The sequence below is a fragment of the Acomys minous genome (assembly GCF_964271855.1).
Source record: "Acomys minous genome assembly, chromosome: 1".
Taxonomy (NCBI): Eukaryota; Metazoa; Chordata; class Mammalia; order Rodentia; family Muridae; genus Acomys; species Acomys minous.
The window spans coordinates 171,332,143-171,351,072 of record NC_140483.1 but is presented as its reverse complement, the minus strand read 5'-3'; the positions used below and the strand labels follow the sequence as shown (position 1 = coordinate 171,351,072).

The 18,930-nt window shown below is 40.7% G+C and overlaps 1 protein-coding gene across 12 annotated transcripts in view; it reads left to right on the top strand.

Annotated features, from left to right (window-relative positions):
- Nucleotides 1-18,930, top strand: part of MPDZ (multiple PDZ domain crumbs cell polarity complex component) — a 152,047-nt gene that overhangs the window by 107,062 nt on the left and 26,055 nt on the right. For 5 of the 12 annotated variants that reach the window (XM_084789387.1, XM_084789384.1, XM_084789383.1 and 2 more), the window contains 8 exons: nucleotides 1,926-2,036; nucleotides 5,949-6,047; nucleotides 7,267-7,338; nucleotides 9,740-9,902; nucleotides 11,680-11,876; nucleotides 12,923-13,014; nucleotides 13,218-13,311; nucleotides 16,042-16,122. In XM_084789387.1, coding sequence (XP_084645513.1) covers nucleotides 1,926-2,036; nucleotides 5,949-6,047; nucleotides 7,267-7,338; nucleotides 9,740-9,902; nucleotides 11,680-11,876; nucleotides 12,923-13,014; nucleotides 13,218-13,311; nucleotides 16,042-16,122 — 909 coding nt within the window. The remainder of the gene's footprint in view (nucleotides 1-1,925; nucleotides 2,037-5,948; nucleotides 6,048-7,266; nucleotides 7,339-9,739; nucleotides 9,903-11,679; nucleotides 11,877-12,922; nucleotides 13,015-13,217; nucleotides 13,312-16,041; nucleotides 16,123-18,930) is intronic. The other 7 variants (XM_084789382.1, XM_084789386.1, XM_084789385.1 and 4 more) reach the window with 7 other exon arrangements.

The following is an 18,930-nucleotide window of genomic DNA, read 5'->3' as shown; positions in this document are numbered from 1 at the left end:
GGCCAGGAGCTAATGGCCACAGTAGTCAAGGCACTGCACCTGCCTGGCCACAAGGAAGCCGATTAGAGAAGTAACCAAAGCCCTGCCGAGCACTACAGTAAATCACCTGATCAGATTAGGCACAGTTAGGGTTAAAATACTGAGAAGTGGGAGTCTGACCCATTTTTTTTCTAACTTACAGAGTAAAAGGAAAGAAGTAACTGATAAGTTAAGATGTTATGAATGTGGTGGGCACTGTGCTTACCTTCTATAAGTGATTGACTCATTTTCTCAGTCCACAGGACTTACTTTAAAGTTCCTTCCTGGTTCAGAAGGTTGCTTATGATATAACAGTCATAATTTAGAGTGAGTACTTTGGCTAGACATTTATCTCAGTGCCAGGTGGTCATCGCATGTCAAGGCCTTGGGTTCAATTCCGCTGGAGCTGTAAATTGAACATACAAAGCTTTTGGATTGGATTGCTCATTCATTTATCTATACATTCATTATCTGAAGCTGAAGACACAGAGATTGACATTTGAGAGGGAACAGACATCTTGTGCCTTTCTTTTCCCTGTGACCATCTATGAGAACCAATGGCAGAACATACTGGCCTACTCTCATTAAATGGGATATTTTCACCTTTAATGGAATTCTTTCTTATAGTTACAACTCCATCTAAAAATTTCAATTTAAATTGTGACTAGAATATTCAAATTATATTCTTTAATTATTAAATACATTTTTGACTGAAGAGAAAAATAAGAATTATTTGCAGTCATCTTTAGACATTATTAGTCATTGTTTACTCCCACATGCTCTTTAAAACAATTAAAATATGAAATAAAGAATAAAACATTAATTAAAACTTCCCTTTCAAATTGCAAAGAAAGTGTTTTGGTGTGCGTTGTAAAATACCTGCGTATAAGTTAATAATGACTTCTTCAGTACATTACATGTTTGAGTTCTCCAGGAAATAGGAAGCTGGGCCCTTGAGGGCCAGGAGATTCTATTACAGGCCTGGGCTCATGTGCTTGCTTTGAATTTGAGTAATGATGTTTAGTTTGCGTACAGTTGGTATGAACGTTGACTTGTTAGAAACATTAAAGGCCATTTTAGTATGAATTGAAACACATTGTTATATCAGCAGAGTATCAACCTGAGAGAGGCTTTTAACTAAATGTATATAATTCTATGGCAGGACTTAATGATCGATTTTCCTCTGCAGAATTGTGTCCACTCTGAGCTTTACTTGGTAATTGGAAGTGAAGAATCTACAATTACCTGACAGGATTGGCGTACAACCCTTTCCTCACATTCCCTCTCACCATCTAGTGCATAAGCTGAGATGCTTGCCACTCAAAGACCATTACAAAATGACTTGCTTTTCAAGCTACTGATATAAGAAGCTAACAAAAAAAAATCTTGGCTTCCAAACTTCTGCCACATCTACTGCAGACTCTTTGCAAAACTAACCTTACAGTCATCTGACTTTTCCAAATATCACTATTTTGTTTATCTTTTACATTTCCTTAAGAGAAACCCATAAGGAATCTTTCCTGCCACCATGTCCTAAGCACATCAGTGTACAAAGAATTAGCTGTACAGCACTGGCTTCATCGAAGTGGTCCCTGAATGAATCTCCCTAAGCTGTTTCCTTAAGGGTGCTTATACAAAGCCTGATTCATAAACATAACAGAGCAACTAGTACTCTGAGGAACACAGAACAGAGCCTCACTCCAATTGGTTATGACTTCAGTTGAATCTGTGTTCAGACCAGATGCCACAAGTCCACTGGACAGATGAGAGTTGTGCAGCCTGACTCCTTTTATTTTTGACACTGAATCAAATCTCCCAGGACTGAAAGGAGCCTCAGAACTCCTGATCCAAGTTGCTCTTTTGTTCTCTAGTGTCATGAAATGTTAAGCTCAGGCCTTCCATTGCAGGTGGATGGAATGGACCTCAGAGATGCAAGCCATGAACAAGCCGTGGAAGCCATTCGGAAAGCAGGCAACCCTGTAGTGTTTATGGTACAGAGCATTATAAACAGACCAAGGGTAAGCGAACACAAAGGGCAAGGTAGGCATACTAAAACAGTGCTCAACTTGGGAGTCTAATGCAGTGAGAGCCAAGTTGTCTGCATGTACACCTACCAATTTTGAAGTCTCAGAAAGTGTTGATGAAAGGTTTCCTTTGCTGTATTGAAATACTGAGATTCCCTGCAAATCTCTTCTGCTCTACGTGTGAAGACTTCAAAATATATAGAAATACATTACTTTGTTACCATGTCAAGTTGATATCTTGTTAGTATTCATTCTGGTTAAAAACTACCCAAATTCCTGAATGGAATATAATGTAATATGTAGATTAAATGCCAGTCGTCTTTAGTTGAGTATCTTAGAATGCATAGACTCCATTTTTTTCTAAACTTGTCCTCTAGATAGACTCTCTCATCTGTGCAGTCACATCATTAGATCTTAACATATTTGTGTACTCCACTGGACACAGAATTCTCATACAGTACACTCTGCTTATATAGAAATCATTTCATAATTCATCTTCAGCTGCCGTCAACATACAGGTCATCGTAGAGCCTTGAGGACAGAAACCTACCAGCCCACTAGATTCCTTGTCATCCTTGTTACAGCACTTTTAAAATGTATTTTAGAAATTAGTCATAGTGTTTCACTCCTGCAATGGCAGATGTCCAGAGACCAAGAAGGAGAGGTTATAAACTCGATGCTATTGGTACTATGTAGTGAGTCCCTGAATGAAAACCAATCTTAAGAATACATAAGAACATCAGTGGCTATTATTAATAGAAAGGGTACAAACGGATGCTGAGTATATTTGATATGCCTATTGATGCCAAAGGTGAACATTTTGCCATTAGTTTAATGATGGTTTTGGTTCTTTCTTTATGTCTCATTGCAAAGTATCTTCATATGGAGTAGTTATTAAAAATCTGTTCCACATCCTTCTAGGAAAGTTATTCAGAGACATCCACATTCCCTCAGAGCAGGGTTTTCTTAATACTAACTTCCTCAAACTCCTGAAGCTCCAGGAGGCTCTGCTTCTGGGCGTAAAAGCTTGTGCATGCATTCCCCAGACCCCTGCTTACCGTCAGGTCTGAGGTTGGTTAGCTTTGAAAGAAAAGTGTTTGTGCGTGTGAGGGCAGTCAGACACATCATGTGAGGCTTAAAATGTGTGGTGTTATATGCAAAATACATTGACGTCTACCCTGGAAAATTAAGTATTTAAGATATTAATGTTGAAGGGATGGAAGGAAAGTGGCAGCACCCTGTGAGAAGAGTGAGGTAACGCTTTTGGCCTCCAGAAACAGCACCCAGGTTTATGTTGCTGGTCTGTCTCCTTGCTGTCAAGCCAGGTGTGGCTCCGGTCTGGGGTTCATGGCGTGGAACAAATGTAGTGCTGCTGAACATAAGCAGTTCTCGTCACATCTGCAGTTTTTAGCCATTCAGTTGTTTATTGTTAGGTAATAATTATCCATTCAGATAGAAAATCTGCCAAATGATAGGGCTGCCTCATGCTGCATTCTTTGCAAATGCTATTCAGTTTGTTTAAATAACTACAAATCTTCTTACATTTGTTAACATTTGTTGTGTTAAACACAGACACGGCATGGTAATATTGTAAATGGATGTTTAAGTTGAGTTACAGTTATTTTTTTTGTGTGTGTGGGAGGGTTTATTCTCTTTCTTGTTTTATTTTAATTTCTAACTCATATCATTTAGGATAATATTATAAACTACTGAATAGCGATTCTTAATATTACTTTGAACACTTAAACTACAAACATTTCTTTCAACGCCAATCACATTTTCTAATGAGCTGGAAAGATATTGTCTCATACACCTGGAAAATGTTCCTATTTTTTTATTTGAGGCATAATGACACCTAATTTTATAGCAATTATTCCAGGATAAATCTTGCTTAGAAATGACATGTTTAGTCAAGTTAGACACATTTTGCTTTGGGAAAGTAGAATTAATTTTGCATTTAAAATGAGATATTCTTTGTTGGTGATGATTTACTTCCAAATGGGAGTAATCAGGCCTCCGGTTAGCTAAAGCAGGAACACCGCAAATGCTCTTACTGAAGAGTCCCTGTGTAATGGGGTTTTCTTTGTGGGCAGAGGATAAAGCTTCTGGGAAATCTTACACAGTTGAGAAGCCAAACTGTCCCTCTGTGCAGTGGCCACAGAGGCATGAGGACTCCACAGCATGTCCTTTATAATCCCTCCAGTGTGACAAGCTGAGTTAGGGCTGTGCACACTCTGACTGCTGTGTGGGCCACTTCAGGGGCCCTTCAGTTGCCTTTGCGACACTTTATCATTGAATGTTTTCTTAGCAAACTATCACTTCTGTAATTATTTCCCTATTTGCAGAAGTGACCTGCCATCCCATGTGCATGGCTCCTCCTCTGACAGCACCAAATTGAAATCTTTTAAGATCTGAAGAAAACTAAAAATTAGTGACTCTTGGAATTCTGTGTCTTGTCCATCATGTTTCTGTTTTTGTTGTTCCACATAGTTACAAAGGACAGGCCCTGGATCTGCCATGCATGACGACCAGAAATAATCTCCACCCACACCACGAGGACCCCAGTGTTTTCCACTGCCCAGTCATTTCTTTCATCTTACTAAGTGGTCATGTTTCTTGGCACTTGTACTCCTCTCTTGAGTAAAGCAGGAGTTGACATTTTCAACTGAAAAGCAGGGAGGAAGTTGAGAGGAACAGAAATGTCATTGTACCCATATCTTTTCCTGCCTTGCCTCTCGGGGAAAACATTGCAGGAAGCGCAGATTGAAAGGGTAATGTGGTATAAGCGTCAGTGCCGGAGCTGGAGGACAGTGTCTCCGACATGCTCTCATGCAGGATGGAGTCACGTGACCAGTCCCTCCACCCCATGCCTGGCAGTGAGGCTTTTTCAGAGAGAAGTAACAGGAACATTTAATTGGAGCCAACATGAATTTTAAATGTCTGCAATTTTCTTTGAAAGATCCAGTCAATAGAAGGAAAAGATAGCGGGTGTGAAAGGAAGAATTTATTGTGCTAAGGAAATTACTTCTTAAAAAAAAATATGAACGTGCTAAATTCTATTTGGCCAACTTCCTGCCTTTAATATGTATATTCAATTTTAACAGTCCTTGCTGGGGGGAGGGGGGCTTACTACAGTGAAGTTACAAAATCTAAGAGAAATACTAAACACAAACTTCAAGTATTATCCAAAGCTGTAAATTCTTCAGTAATGTAGAAGATTGGTCAGAGTTTTCTTTCCTTTCATTAAAATATGAATCTGTCAGATCTCCACAAAAAGTGGTGAAGAGTAGAACCCGTTATATCGTGATTCTTTCTGTCTGTCTTTCTTTCTTTCTTTCTTTCTTTCCTTCCTTCCTTCCTTCCTTTCTTCCTTCCTTCCTTCCCCTTTAAAGTTTAAAAATGTGACTGTTGTAGATCACTGTCTAGTGGCTGGTCAGAGTACAGTTTCCTTAATGGGGAACAGTATAAAGAATGAAGGTTACTGATGAGCCGGCAGGTAAGTATTTACAGTGCATTCTAAACAAACCATTGAAAAGTAATGTCACTTACTTCTAAAAGTAAATAAAAACCAATGTTCTGGCTCGCCTTCTGAAATAGATGTATTGATACTTAGGGGACATGTGTTCACTCCGTGGTAGTAAAACCTTCAGGGAAAATGGAAGAAACTTCAGGTCAGTTTGACAGTCTGGTTTCCTTTGCGGATGATTAGGCTTGGGTGTAGGCTCCAGTCATTAGAAACAAGCCTTAGGTAGCTTTTTAAGAGGAGCATGCTGTGAGCCGCTGTGAGCCACTGTGGCCGATTTCGGTTCTCACAGGCAGCTCTACGGAATTAAACACTTTGTTCTTGAGGTTGGGTTGTTGCCGTACATTTCTTGTGCCTTCAGCGCATCTTCTCTTTCCTTTTAGAAATCCCCTTTGCCTTCCTTGCCGCACAGCCTTTACCCTAAGTACAGCTTCAGCAGCACTAACCCATTTGCAGACTCTCTCCAGCTCACCACTGACAAGGTTGGATACTGTCCGTTGTCTTCTCATTCTTTGCAAATGTTTTGTTGTTTTTACTGTGCGTTTGTCCTAGCTCACTGTTTATTACATGTAGTCAGAAAAACAAAGAAAACAAACCACTGTGTGTTCTGACTGGACATGCAAGTTATTTCTAAGCATTTTGTTCTGCCAGAGAATATTTATTTTTTAACTGAAATTAAAAAAGAGAGATCAGTCCTTTTCCTGCATTTTAGTGTGGTTTAACTTTTATGCTTACATTTTTGTTACCATTTGTATAAATTAGTATTAAATACAAATTTCTCAAACCTTGGATTGTCTTACAACTAAAAGCCCTTCCATTAGTTAATCACTCTGCAAATAATGGTGTGTGTGTGTATGTGCGTGTGTGTGTGTGTGTGTGTGTGTGTGTGTGTGTATGACAAGGCCTTCTGAATATTCATTAAGTACATCTACATAAATAACAGATCAAGCTTTTATTCAGGTAACAACTCACGCTCTTGGGTTAAATTGCTATGGTATGGTTAAATCTTATTTTGTGTTTACAGCAAATCTCTGAAACACAAAAGAGCCCTAAGGCTGGGGCTGTCCTCGTGCCTCTCACTGAAAGCCCAGGGAACCTGGACTAAAGGCCACTGGTGGGAAGCATGGCGCTCCTGAGGAGAGAGCGACTGCTGCATGGTTTATCCCATTGAATGAATCTTGTCCCAGACACGTTTAAGAATGATACGTACGTGTTTGTGGGTGTGTTGTACAGTGATGTCTCCACTCAGAACCGACAGTGCCCATGGCGATGGTCTCTAAAGATTTTCATGGAGCTGAAAGTTCTCTGTTACCTAGTGGTGGTGTAACTGTCACATCACAGCAAGATGCACTGGGCACTAGTCACCTGTGGCCATTTCAGTGTAAAGAGCGATGCCTGCTGCTTAAAAATATGACAATGTGGTAATGTCAAAATAAATAAATAAATAAATAAATAAATAAATAAATGCCAGATCAAGAAAAATAACTGGTTCTCTACTCACCACTCTTGACGGGTATATTCTCGTATTCTAATGGAATTATAAAACCAAATTTGAAACAACAAATTATAAATTTTTATATTATAATTTGGTAATAGAAAGGGGAGAAACCGCTTTATGAATATTCATTGGACTTTCACTTTACTGTGTCATGGCTAAGGGAGGAAGCCATACCTGAAGCGCTATGTTTTCTGTTGCTGTAGGCGTTACAGCATTCAAGTGCAGTCATCTCCCATTGTTCCCCAACTGACCCTTCTGCTCCCACGCCGTTTAAGGTTTGTCTCCAGGCAACATGTTCAGCGTGGGTTTGTTTTTGTGTGATGTGCATGCTCATTTTACTTGATGTGTGCACACAGGCTTGGGATGATTGCCGCTGTATTTTTGTTTTCACCAACAAAGTTAAACGACCTTTGTAAAATACATATTTTTGTTAATAAATTTCAAGAAGTGTGGATAACAAGCCAGTTACACAGTCTTGATACAGGCAAATAGAGGCCTTAATTGCCCCCTCCAAGAGGAAGGCAAATCTGATCAGTTCTCTGATCAGTCAGTTGGCTTGATAGGTACTTAGTGTTGTGTCTGTAGTACTGAAGAGGTTTTGAGATGAGCAGAGTTTTTCCTTAATTATTAAGTAAAACAACAACAGCAGCAGCAACAATGCAGAAAGAGCTATAAAAAAATATATATATATGAATTAATTCATGTCAGCAAATAATAATTTTTGATGATAAAGAAGTAATTTTCCTTTTAACCAGAAAGCTTCTTAAGTACATGTCTTGTCTTTAGTGTGATGTCTGAATTCGGTTAGACCAAGTGAGGTTTCTGGTGTGCTTGCACAGTTTTATTTGTATACTATTTGAGATAGTCTGGAAGACAGCAGGGATTTCATTGGCACTTGTAACTTTTATTTATCTGGCCAATGATGTGTAAACTGAACATTGTTAGTACAGCAAATTCTGTGCCTGAAATCAGTTGCCCTGAATCTGTCAGCCAGCCCTGTGCCTTACTGGTAAACTGTGTGCATTTTGAATTAGCAAAAGGATTGTATTTAACATGTTGGTATGCTTTGTGGCATTCCTACCGCTGTTAATTAGTCTTAAGTGTTTAGGAGTGTCTTCTTTTAGTTTATTTCTTAAAATAAAGGTTATTTCTTAAAAATAAATAAATAAATTCACACATAAATCACAACAGGTTATGTGGGTGATATTTTTCATAAAGGTGGCATAAAAGGTAGAAAAACATATCTATAGGTTGAGAACCTCAGGGACTGAATGATACGAGTCCTTTATTTGATCATCCCTGATCTTAAGGCACAGGTACTGTCTAACTGTGGAGACCGGAGAAGATTGTAAGGTTTGATACAAAATGCTTATGGTAAGAACTAAACGGAAAATGGCTAGCATTCCGCCAAGACTCATGGCCTGAGTTCCGACCCTAGAAACCACATGGCGTGGGAACCAGTTCTAGCAAGCTACTCTCTGTGTTCCATACTCACCCTGAAGCATGTGCACTCCCCAGTCACATATGCTAACATGATAAACAAATAAATGTAATAGAAAGGGACTAAGGAGAAAGAAGGCTAGCGCCTGATTTTAAACAAACATTTTCCCTTCACAGGCCTTAGTAGTCTGTTCATTTGCCAAAAAAATAAAAAATAAATAAATAAATAAATAAATAAAAAGAAAGAAAAAAAAGAAACAAACGGGAACTTGAGAGTTTACAGGCCTTCCAAATTCTAACCTGCTACTAGGGAACTCAGATAAGAACTTGATTATATCAAATCATATTTTAAATTAGTACCAGTCCTAAGTGACAACAGGCATGGCACATCTGGTTTTATTTAAAGGATCCCCTGCCAGCCACTGTGGCATTAAAAAATTGGAGGTGATCTTAAACCCACACCCAACAGAAGTGAGACTGTGTGCTCCACATTAACAGGCAGGCAGCCTGCATGTGTAGTGCTATTTCTTGTAGATTTGTTCAGAGTTGTTCAGCAAGAAGGTTCATTTAGCAACAAAGAATTGTTTGGGTGGGGCTCGGGCTGTGACTCAGTGGAACACTCACCTTGTATACTCAGGATCTCAGGTTCAGTCCCCAGATGCCCACAGTTTGTTGTTACTCTCATTACATTTATTTGTTTTGTGGGTATGCGTGCGTGGGCATGCACATGTGTGGTGTGCATCATAGACATGGAGCTCATCCGTCACTAACTTGTGACAATCAGTTCTTTCCTTCTACTGTGTGAGCCCAGGGATGGAACTCAGGTCCTCAGGCTTTGAGGTACCTTCACCACTAACAAGTTTTAAGGGATATACTCTTTGTTGATTTTCTTTCTGTTGGTTTGTTTCTTGATAGACTTGAATGACCCATAAGATCTTTTATATATCCTTACTTTTTTTTCACTAGGTAACAGAAATTTGAACTATATTCTCCCATAAGTCATTTAAGCCCTCAGATTGAACTGTTCATTGGTTTACATTAGCAAATAACAATTTAATGAAGTGTGTTGACTCCCAAATCCCTGTCTAACATTTCTTACATGCACGGGGTAAGCGTTAACGTTATTTGGAGGACATTTTAGAGCTGGCCTTTGGTTTTGGAATTATATTCTTATTTGTTTTCCTTAACATTCTCATGAGCTTGCACATGCCCACTGAATTCTTCTTGTCCCAACAGGCACCCAGCCAGTCAGCATCCGAGTCAGAGAAGGCTGCTTTGTCCGGTGTTCCTCCCTCCTCTCCCTCAGCGTTCTCAGAGATGGGTAGTGATTGTGCACAGTCTTCTGCTATCACGGTCTCAGAAGATGTGGACAAAGAGGATGAGTTTGGTTATAGCTGGAGTAAGTTATCTGTTTGAGATGTCCTTAATTATCAGAAGTATTAAAATAGCTCTAGGTGTTTTTTTTTTTAATGAACAATGTTTCAACTCTAGTGAAACATGGTAGGTGGTAGAAGTACTGTTTGTTTTCTTTGAATAGAGCATGCATTACTGAGGCATGACATCAACTTCCTCCTTTACTATAAGCGCATGCGTCTCATAAAGCCCCCGTGCTTCTTACATGGCTGTTATAGGCATTGTCTCAGGACGCAGTTCTGGGTCAGCTCTTGAACATCCACTGCCTTGTACAAGCCAGAGATTCCTCTTTGTAGTATCTGATGGTTATTGGTATTATGCCCTGAATTTTTGGAATTTGGGGTACTAGAATGGTGACATCATAATTATTAAGATCAACTCTTTGGGCATCTGGCAAGTTGTCTCAAGTTTTGAATGCAGTTTTCTCGGTTGCTAATACTGTATTGGGTAACGTCTGAGGAATGATGACATAGTGTTCTGTACGAAAACTGGGCCAGAAGTCATGAGTGTGTCATCATATTAAAATTTTTAATTTAAAAAATTGTTTAGATTTACGTGTTTGATTTTATGTGGATGAATGCTTTTGCCTGAATGTTTGTGTATGTACCACATGTGTTCCTGGAGTCCTGGGAAATGCCAAGAGGTCCTCGGATCCTCTGAAACTGGAGTTATATAAGTGATTGTGAAGCACTCTGTGGTTGCTGAGACCCGAACCTGGGCTCTTTGCGATAGCAACAAATGCTCTTAACACTGAGCCGTCCCGCCAGCAAAGTTTTGTTTTAACAACTTATTTGCTTTAAGAAATCTGCAGTACACATAATTTAGAAAGCATAGAACATGAAATTTACCCTGCCTGATTGTGAAAGGAGTCTAGAGATGTTTATTTAATTGATGTAAGAAAGAATCAGCATAAGTCCAGGTCAGCCCTATAGTAATTTTCTAAGAGATGACTTGTCAGATGTGATCACCTAATCAAAGTTATCTGAATGGTACAGATGGTGGTTTGTTTGTTTTAAATCAGATTACCACTAAACATAATGGTTTAAAATAAGAATTTAGGACTACCCATGTGGGATGGTTGATGTTTCGTTTCTTAGATGACTCACTGACATGGGTAACAGGGCTGGGCTTCTCAGTGACCCTGGCGTGGCCTTTTGTTTTGAGCACCTACTTGTGGCCTTACCCTCTCAGATTAAAGCAGGTGGACAAACTGTTGATCAGGACATCTGGGATCATGTAGCCAGGAGAGATTGCTTAAAGCTGGGACAGGTGTTTTGCCTTCTCCTGACCTGATGGTTCTGCATACTGGGGAAGACCACTCTCTTCCCTCTGGGTAACTGCCCATCATGATGTGATACACAGCACAGATTTTCCTTTGTTGAAGAAGCTTCCACTAACCAATGAAAAAAGTATTCTGGGTACTCTAGCTCTGCCCTTCTCCCCAAGTGGTCACTTGAATTTCCTAGCTACTGAGACTTTATGAGTTTGAATGACTTCTCTTGGACTCAGTGCCACCAAAGTGAACTGGTTAGTCTCACATTATGCTCTGTTCACCCACAATGCAACAAAATCCCTTGGGATTTGATTATTCTGGGAAAATGAGAAAACAGTCCTGATGTCCAGGCAGCCAGTCTGTCTAACTTTTAGCTGCCAAAAAAATTACTTTGAAACTAATAATGTCCCTTAAGATAAGTCTAAATAAGCTTTTCTATTAAAGCATTTGGCTATGAATTAACTGTAAATGAATTTGTTCTTCCATGTAGAAAATATCCAAGAGCGTTATGGATCCCTAGCAGGCCAGCTCCACATGATCGAGCTGGAGAAAGGGCAGAGCGGGTTGGGTCTGAGTCTTGCTGGGAACAAAGATCGAACCAGAATGAGCGTGTTTATAGTGGGGATCGATCCCACTGGGGCCGCAGGGAGAGACGGCCGACTGCAGATCGCCGATGAGCTTCTAGAGGTAGGTGTTGCTAGATGGTTCTGAATTTGCTATTGCTGCATTAGATAGCGGAAACCTGAGTTTCCAGAAAGTTACCCAGACATTGTATAGTGACTAAAAAAAGCATCTGTTCCCCAATAGAATTGAGGCGTAGCAAATTTGGCTCCACACCAAATCTCTACAACATAGTTTGTGTCCCGTTGGCTCATGTTAAAGGTATTGACTCTGTAGCACCAGAAACAGTTTTTTTACCCCAAGATAACAATAAAAATCACACTTCAAAAACATTTTTGTGTGTGATTTATTTTTATTAGGAGCTTTTGAAATGCCAAATGACCAAGCATTCCCCAGTAATGATGCTGACCCACTGGACATTTTGGAGGTCAAATCCATAATGAAATAAGCATTGGGGGTGAGATTAGGTGAGGTCAAGGCTAACGCAAGCAGTATCTCAGCCTGCCAACCAAAATAGGTCTGCAGACCATACTTTATAGTGTTTAGACATTGTTTGCTGTCCCTTGCCTCCTGAAGGGGACCAGCATGACTTCACTGCCTTTGTGGTCCTCAACGTATTGCATCATCTCTGTTGTGTAGTCTAGCTCTGGTCTCAGTGGTTCGAGAACTGGACCCCTGGGATGGCAGCTTCATTTCTGTAGAGTGCTGTGCTGCTTACAGATGGTCTGCTGCCATGTACTGAGCCTCAGGGAATGACTCAGTACCCTGTTTCCCAGAGTATGCTTCTTAAGACCAAAGCTTACCAGGTAGTCTCTGCAAGCCACAGAGCCCTTGTCATTCAGGAAGCTGACTATCTTCTCTCTTTATGTGATCAAAATGATGTTTCTACAAACTGTCCAGGGTTATCAGAATTCATGTGTGTCATCTTAATGTTATCTTTAACCATGCGATATTCTATATTGAACATCCAAATTTTGATTTGTGTTCTGGAGAGGAAAAATGTATGTAATATGATAAATAGAGAAATTCACTTCTTATTAGCTAGACGAGATGATTAAAAACTAAAGAAATGAAGAATTTTAGTTTCAACCAATGATCCTTATTCCTCATAGATCAATGGCCAAAAATTGTATGGCAGAAGTCATCAGAATGCTTCATCAATTATTAAATGTGCTCCGTCTAAAGTAAAAATCATTTTTATCAGGTGAGCACTTTCTCTGTTTGATTTACTAAATAAATTTTGCCTCTGAATTACTCTCAATGAAAAGAAAACATTTGTATATAGGTCCATTCTGGGATCTGTGAGTTTGGGGTTAAAGAATTTTTTCCTAATAATCTGTATGACTCTTCAAGTTAAGAGATAGGACTAGTATCACAATATGGTGGACTCATGCATTTCTCTTTTAGAAATGAAGATGCCGTGAACCAGATGGCTGTGTGTCCTGGGAATGCAGCAGACCCTCTATCTTCTACCTCAGACAGTCCTCAAAATAAGGAGGTAGCGGTAATATTTTCATATATTGAGGAAGGTTTCATTGATGCACCTCATTAGCTTCGTTAACCATTATAGAACATTACAAAGATCAAAGATAAGCTATTCAAAGATACCATTCAAATTGTTACCACAGGACAGCACTTATATGAATAAGCATACCACTTTCTCTAAGGCTACCTGAAGAGCCTGCATATATAGTTGTGACAGGAAAAGAGTGATTGGTTCTGCTCTGGAGAGAGACTGTATGGAAAAGGTACATGTGAAGTACATGGTGCAAAGTTAGGGACAAGCGTCTGCTGCCAGGATACATGGGAAAGGAAGAGCACATGCTGCAGCATCCTCCTGAAGCAGAAAACTACAAACAATGTGAAGGGATGGTGTGGGGAAACTAATGCCAAGTGACAAGAAGGAGTCATGGAGAAAGAAGGTGTGCTGGGGACCAGTGTAGAGACTAACAATGTTGGGGAGTCCCAGCGAGCTTACTGCCAGGAGAGAAACAAACCATAAGAGCCAAGAAGGAAACCTGGTTCAGCACACCTCAGTTAGCTGGGCTGGTTCAAACTTCTGGAGTCTGAATCGAACCAGTTTATTTTAGACACATTTAAGTATAGTACAATTTTGAAAAAGTTTCCTAGTAACAGTTACCTCAATCCCATGTGTATAATAAATAAAGCTTAAGGCATGACTACATCAAAAACTCTTTGGCAAAGTACGTGCCACTTCTACCATGAAGGGTTCTGTGCCCTAAGGACCCAGGATCTGGTGTGGTCTCTGACCAAGATAGTGTGCAGGTCATCAGGCTACAGAGCCTATGTGACACCTCTAAGGGTGGGTTCTGTTGACTGAGAAGCAGTGCTCAAGATAAAGGTCCAGGGAGGAAGAATTTGAGGTAAACATAACAGTCTGGGGGATTCAGGTACAATCTGGCACTACAGATAATACAGATTATCAGCCAGTTAACAACATCCACTCCCATCTTTCTGGGCATAAAGCAAGCATACACCTCCTTCTAAGAGACAAGCGTGCATGCTTAGCATTCCTGGTTTCCCTAGTGCCTGTCTGTGAACAGGAGGACCTTGTGCCCTCTGCATAAATAAAGGATAGTTATACTTTCAAACTCTTACTATCAGGCATTTCAGGGCAGGGAAATTAAGTTCGAGCAACTACAGAAACAGACGGTTGAGGAGAAGTACAGTGAGGACTCGTATGTAATACAACAAGAGAAGAAGGAAAGGCCGCATCAGAGGCTGAGAGCCAATCTAATAGCATTCATGCCCCCACACATGTGCTTATTGAGAAAAAGAGTCATAAAAATTTTTTGTTGTCCTTTTTTTTTTTTGAGACAGGCTTTCTCTGTGTGGCCTTGGCTGTCCTGGACTCACTTTGTAGACCTGAACTCACAGAGATACACCTACCTCTGCCTCTCCGGGTGCTGGGATTACAGGCATCCACCACCTGATCTGGTTGCAAAATGTTTATCCAACAGATATTTCTAGAATAGTTTGATGATTTGGGTAAGGAATGGTGACTAAAATAGAAGGAAGTACAAGGCTTTCTTCTGTATATCTTACTTGACTCACTGTGAGCTACAAAAGAGGAGCTGGTGATTTCTCAGCCATCACACTGGCTGCTTTAGGCTGCCTGGCGGTGAGTAGTGTACAGCAGGCTTGTGCGTTTCCTGGGCTGAGGCTTTTCCTGCCTTTATCATTGAGCAGGCCTGGTAAGCAAGCCTGCTGAAGTGCGCATTCAGCTATGTGGTGTGGAGTTTAGATGCAGGCTCCCATGGAGTGTATCACACGTGTTGGCCCTGCAGGCTGACACACTGGCTTACAGTGAACTTCAGCAGAGAGGAAAGCAAAGGGTGGATCATGCAGTGTGAAAATGAAGGAGGGGGATGAAAAGGAAAACTCACAGGGCAAAGAGAAACAGTAGGCTCTTGAAAAGCAGTGAAGGAGAGCATAGTGGGCCCCGCAGTCTGAGCCGCTGCAGAGAGGGCCAGGAAAGAAGTAGAGAGGCTCTTGGGATCTGAGAGAAGGTGGTGGCCGGAAGGCAAATGACAACAAAGAGAGAAAGGCAACAGCTAGAGCTTAACGAAGAATTATGTTTTGGTGGCAGTTTTGTTTGAATTTTGAAATGTTTAGATTTATGTCTAAAAACAATAAAAGAAGATATCAATGAGAGAAGAGCTTAAAATTAAAGGAGCCATGGGGTTCTCGGTGGCAGAAGGTGAGGGTGGAATTCATTCTCCAGTCAATGAATGTTTGAGCAGAGGGCTTATTAACATATAAGAGAGATTAAGAAATCATAATCTGCTTCAAGCTGTTTTTTCATTGTACCTAAGTTTGGGTAAATTATAGATGGAAAACTTGTTTTTTCATACTGCACCAACTTTGCTCCTTAAATACTATAATTTATTAACTTCTAGGGAAAGCATTTAATAACTTCTGAATACTAATCATAACTTGTGGGGAAAGGATGATGTTGTGCATGGTGCCTTTTCTGTGAGCGTAGGATGCTGCTAGAGTTCAGTGACAAGTAAATCCAGCCACCACAGTCCGCTACACTCCAAACAGAACTGCTCTCCAACTCCACCCCCAGCATTTTAATATAAAACATACACAACTACCATCAGTTATTAAAATGCAAATAATATGAAATAATGCTGATTAAGTGGCTTTTATGTTTAAACAAACAAAATTAGCTAACAGTTACCTTTTGGATGTTTTTCTTTGTCAGGTAGAACCAAGTATTACTACTTCTGGTCTAGCAGTGGACCTCGGCTCCCTCACAAGTGTGTATCATCTGGAACTTCCCAAGGTACATCTGCTTTGACTGGGTGCTAAGTGATTGAGTACCCTCACACAGTGATCCTGGTTGCTGGCTCCCTGAAGTATGGTCTCTAGTGAGTGGAATCTGTACCATCTAGGGTCTTGCTAGAAATGCAGGTGCTGGGACCCACTCAGGGTTTCCTGTGAGTGAGGGGCTAGGAGTGGGCTGGAAGTCTGTTTTCGTAAGCCAGCATGGTTGCACTGTATAGTAAGGCCTAGGACTGCTGAGCTAATCGGTCCTTTACTGTGTACAGCTTTTCATAGTTTTAGAGTCATTTAAAGATGGGATATGTACAGTCTCTCCTTGATTCATTCCCGAGATGCTGCTTAGGAGATGCTAAAATGAAGAAGCAAGTGAAAATGGCCGCTGTTTTTGAAACCAAAATAACTACAGGTTCAGCAGGCAGGCTACTGCTCAGTGAGGTGTTTTCCTGGCAAAGGTCTGACTTTGAGGTTCTCATGTTGCTCACTGAAGTGGGTTGCTGAAAAGAAACACCTGGTTTTGTTTCACTGATAACAGCTTATACTGAGAAGCAAGCCGACATGGGGGATGTGAACAAATGAGGAAAGGTTCAGATTCAGGAGGTAAAGAAAATAGGGTAAAGCAGAAGGGTGAAAATACTGTAAACATGGCTGGAGTGGGCCATCTCCTGCAGCCCTGAGGCAGTGAGACCTGATCCTCTGAGCCTGGGTCACTCCGTCTGGGTAGGGATGGAGCTTCATCAGAAATGAGCTTTTGTTTCCTTCTCTGCAGTTTGAAGATAGTAGTTGTACTTTTGTCTTAGTCAATCATGAAGATTAAATGAATTACTTATATAATAGCACAGTTCCTAGGACACAGCCATACTACTGGGAAAATACCATGACTGAATCAAAATATTTTGGTTCTTTCTGTAAAGAAACAGACCTGTACAAAGGTGGGCTATTCCATCTTTATAATAGAATACTTTTTGACGGTTTTTTAGAATGTCCTATGTGCACACAGCATAACAAAACACTTCTCCCAACTCTTCTAAGAGACTCCTGCTGCTCCCCCCCCCTTCTACCTTCCTGTGTGCTGTCCTCCCTCCCCTAACTTGTGCTGCCCATAGACTCCTGGATGTGAGACAATCCAGTGAAGGATAGTTGACCTACCAGAGACAACACCCTTAAGCCATCAGATGCTATGAGCCGCCACCACCACTACCACCAATAGAGGAGTGCTTGGTATTGGACAGGTAGCCATAGCTGCTGTGCAAGTAGAAAAAGGAAGTTTTTGTTATGAACTATTTTCTTTTAGACAAAGGGAACAGAAGTAATTAAAAGCTTTTTTCTTCCTGCCAAAAGCATCCATACATTTTAATTAAGTTGAGAATCCCTCCTGTTGCCCTGTCAGAGTGATTATGTCCTCTGTGCTTCTGTCCAGATTTCAATGCTTAATTTGTGTTACATTTGTAAATACCAAAGCCACTATTTAATAATGCAATTATTTACCGATAGCTTAATTACAGTTAATTAGGAAGCACTTAAATGTATGCTGAAATTTTGGTATGAATGATTTTTCAGCTTATGTTTATTTGTAGTAAAGTTGAAAATATGGTAAATGTCTTGCATGCCCTTTTCTAGCAATTCCAGTAGATGTGCTCATGCTTAGTGTATGCTAGACTAAACAAGTGCCAAAGAAGGCGAGAAATGAGCATGGTAGATGGCTGAGCACACACCACTATAGTAGCTGAGAGAGCAAACTGAAAGCCCGACCACCTCGCGCAGAGCCCTGGCCTTTCTCCTTGCTAGTTATGACACCATTAGCTAGGGCAGATTCCTGAATCAGCACATGGCTTCTTTTTATTAATTGCCCCCACAAAGGCAACTGAAAGAAAAATGGGTTTATTTTGGCTCACAGTTCAAGAGTACAGTCTGTCATCTGACAGGTGAATCCTGGAGCAGAAGTTCGAGGAAACTGCAGAAGGCCACACTGCATCTGTAGTCAGGAAACAAAGAGAAATGACTGTTGGTGCTCAGTTTAGTTTCTGCTTTTCATTTTTTCTAGGAGACCAGCCTGTGGACTGGGGCGACCTACTGCCACCTCTATTAACCCAATACATACAATCTTTAAAAAGCATGCATAGTGGCTAACCTCATCTAGCTAGTGTCTATCTCCAAGGTCAAATTTACAATCAATATTAATATTAGGAATATTGGGTGTTGCTGTCATGAATCTGACCATGTTGTTTTTGAGAGGATTGTAGCATTTGGGTGTTGGAGTTTGAAAAGCTGGAGAAATCTCTGGGGAAGTATGCCCTCAAGGTGATTATGCAAAGGCTGAGGTCCAGAAGTGGCCAAGGCTGTGTCTGAAGCTGGCAGCCAAACTTAGTGATGTCTAATAGTCACCCATGGGTCACTGACTTTTTTTTTCATGGCCTAAAAACTAGAGTATTGAAGTGGTCATGAGTACCAGCTGAAGGGTGGCATTGGGAGAGTCAGGAGAAACCAATGGTGAAGGTGTTGCCTTAGCTTCAATGGAGATCCCCAGGATTAAAGGGGTCATGGAGAGTGGCTGACCTTGTCACCATGAGACAGAGTCCAGAGACCCTGAAGAGATCCCAGGATAGGCTCCTGTTGAAGTTGTAACAGATATCCCAGGGCTGAAGGGTTTATGGAGAGGAGGTGAAGCTTGGCACCAGGAAATGCCACTGCTCACCACACAGCCTTAGTTGTAGTGGTAATCCCAGGATATTGGAAATACCTGGACGAGGAAGTGACTACCAAGGACAGTAGGAGGGGTGGAATGGAGTGCAGCTGAGCTGAGGAGATTAGC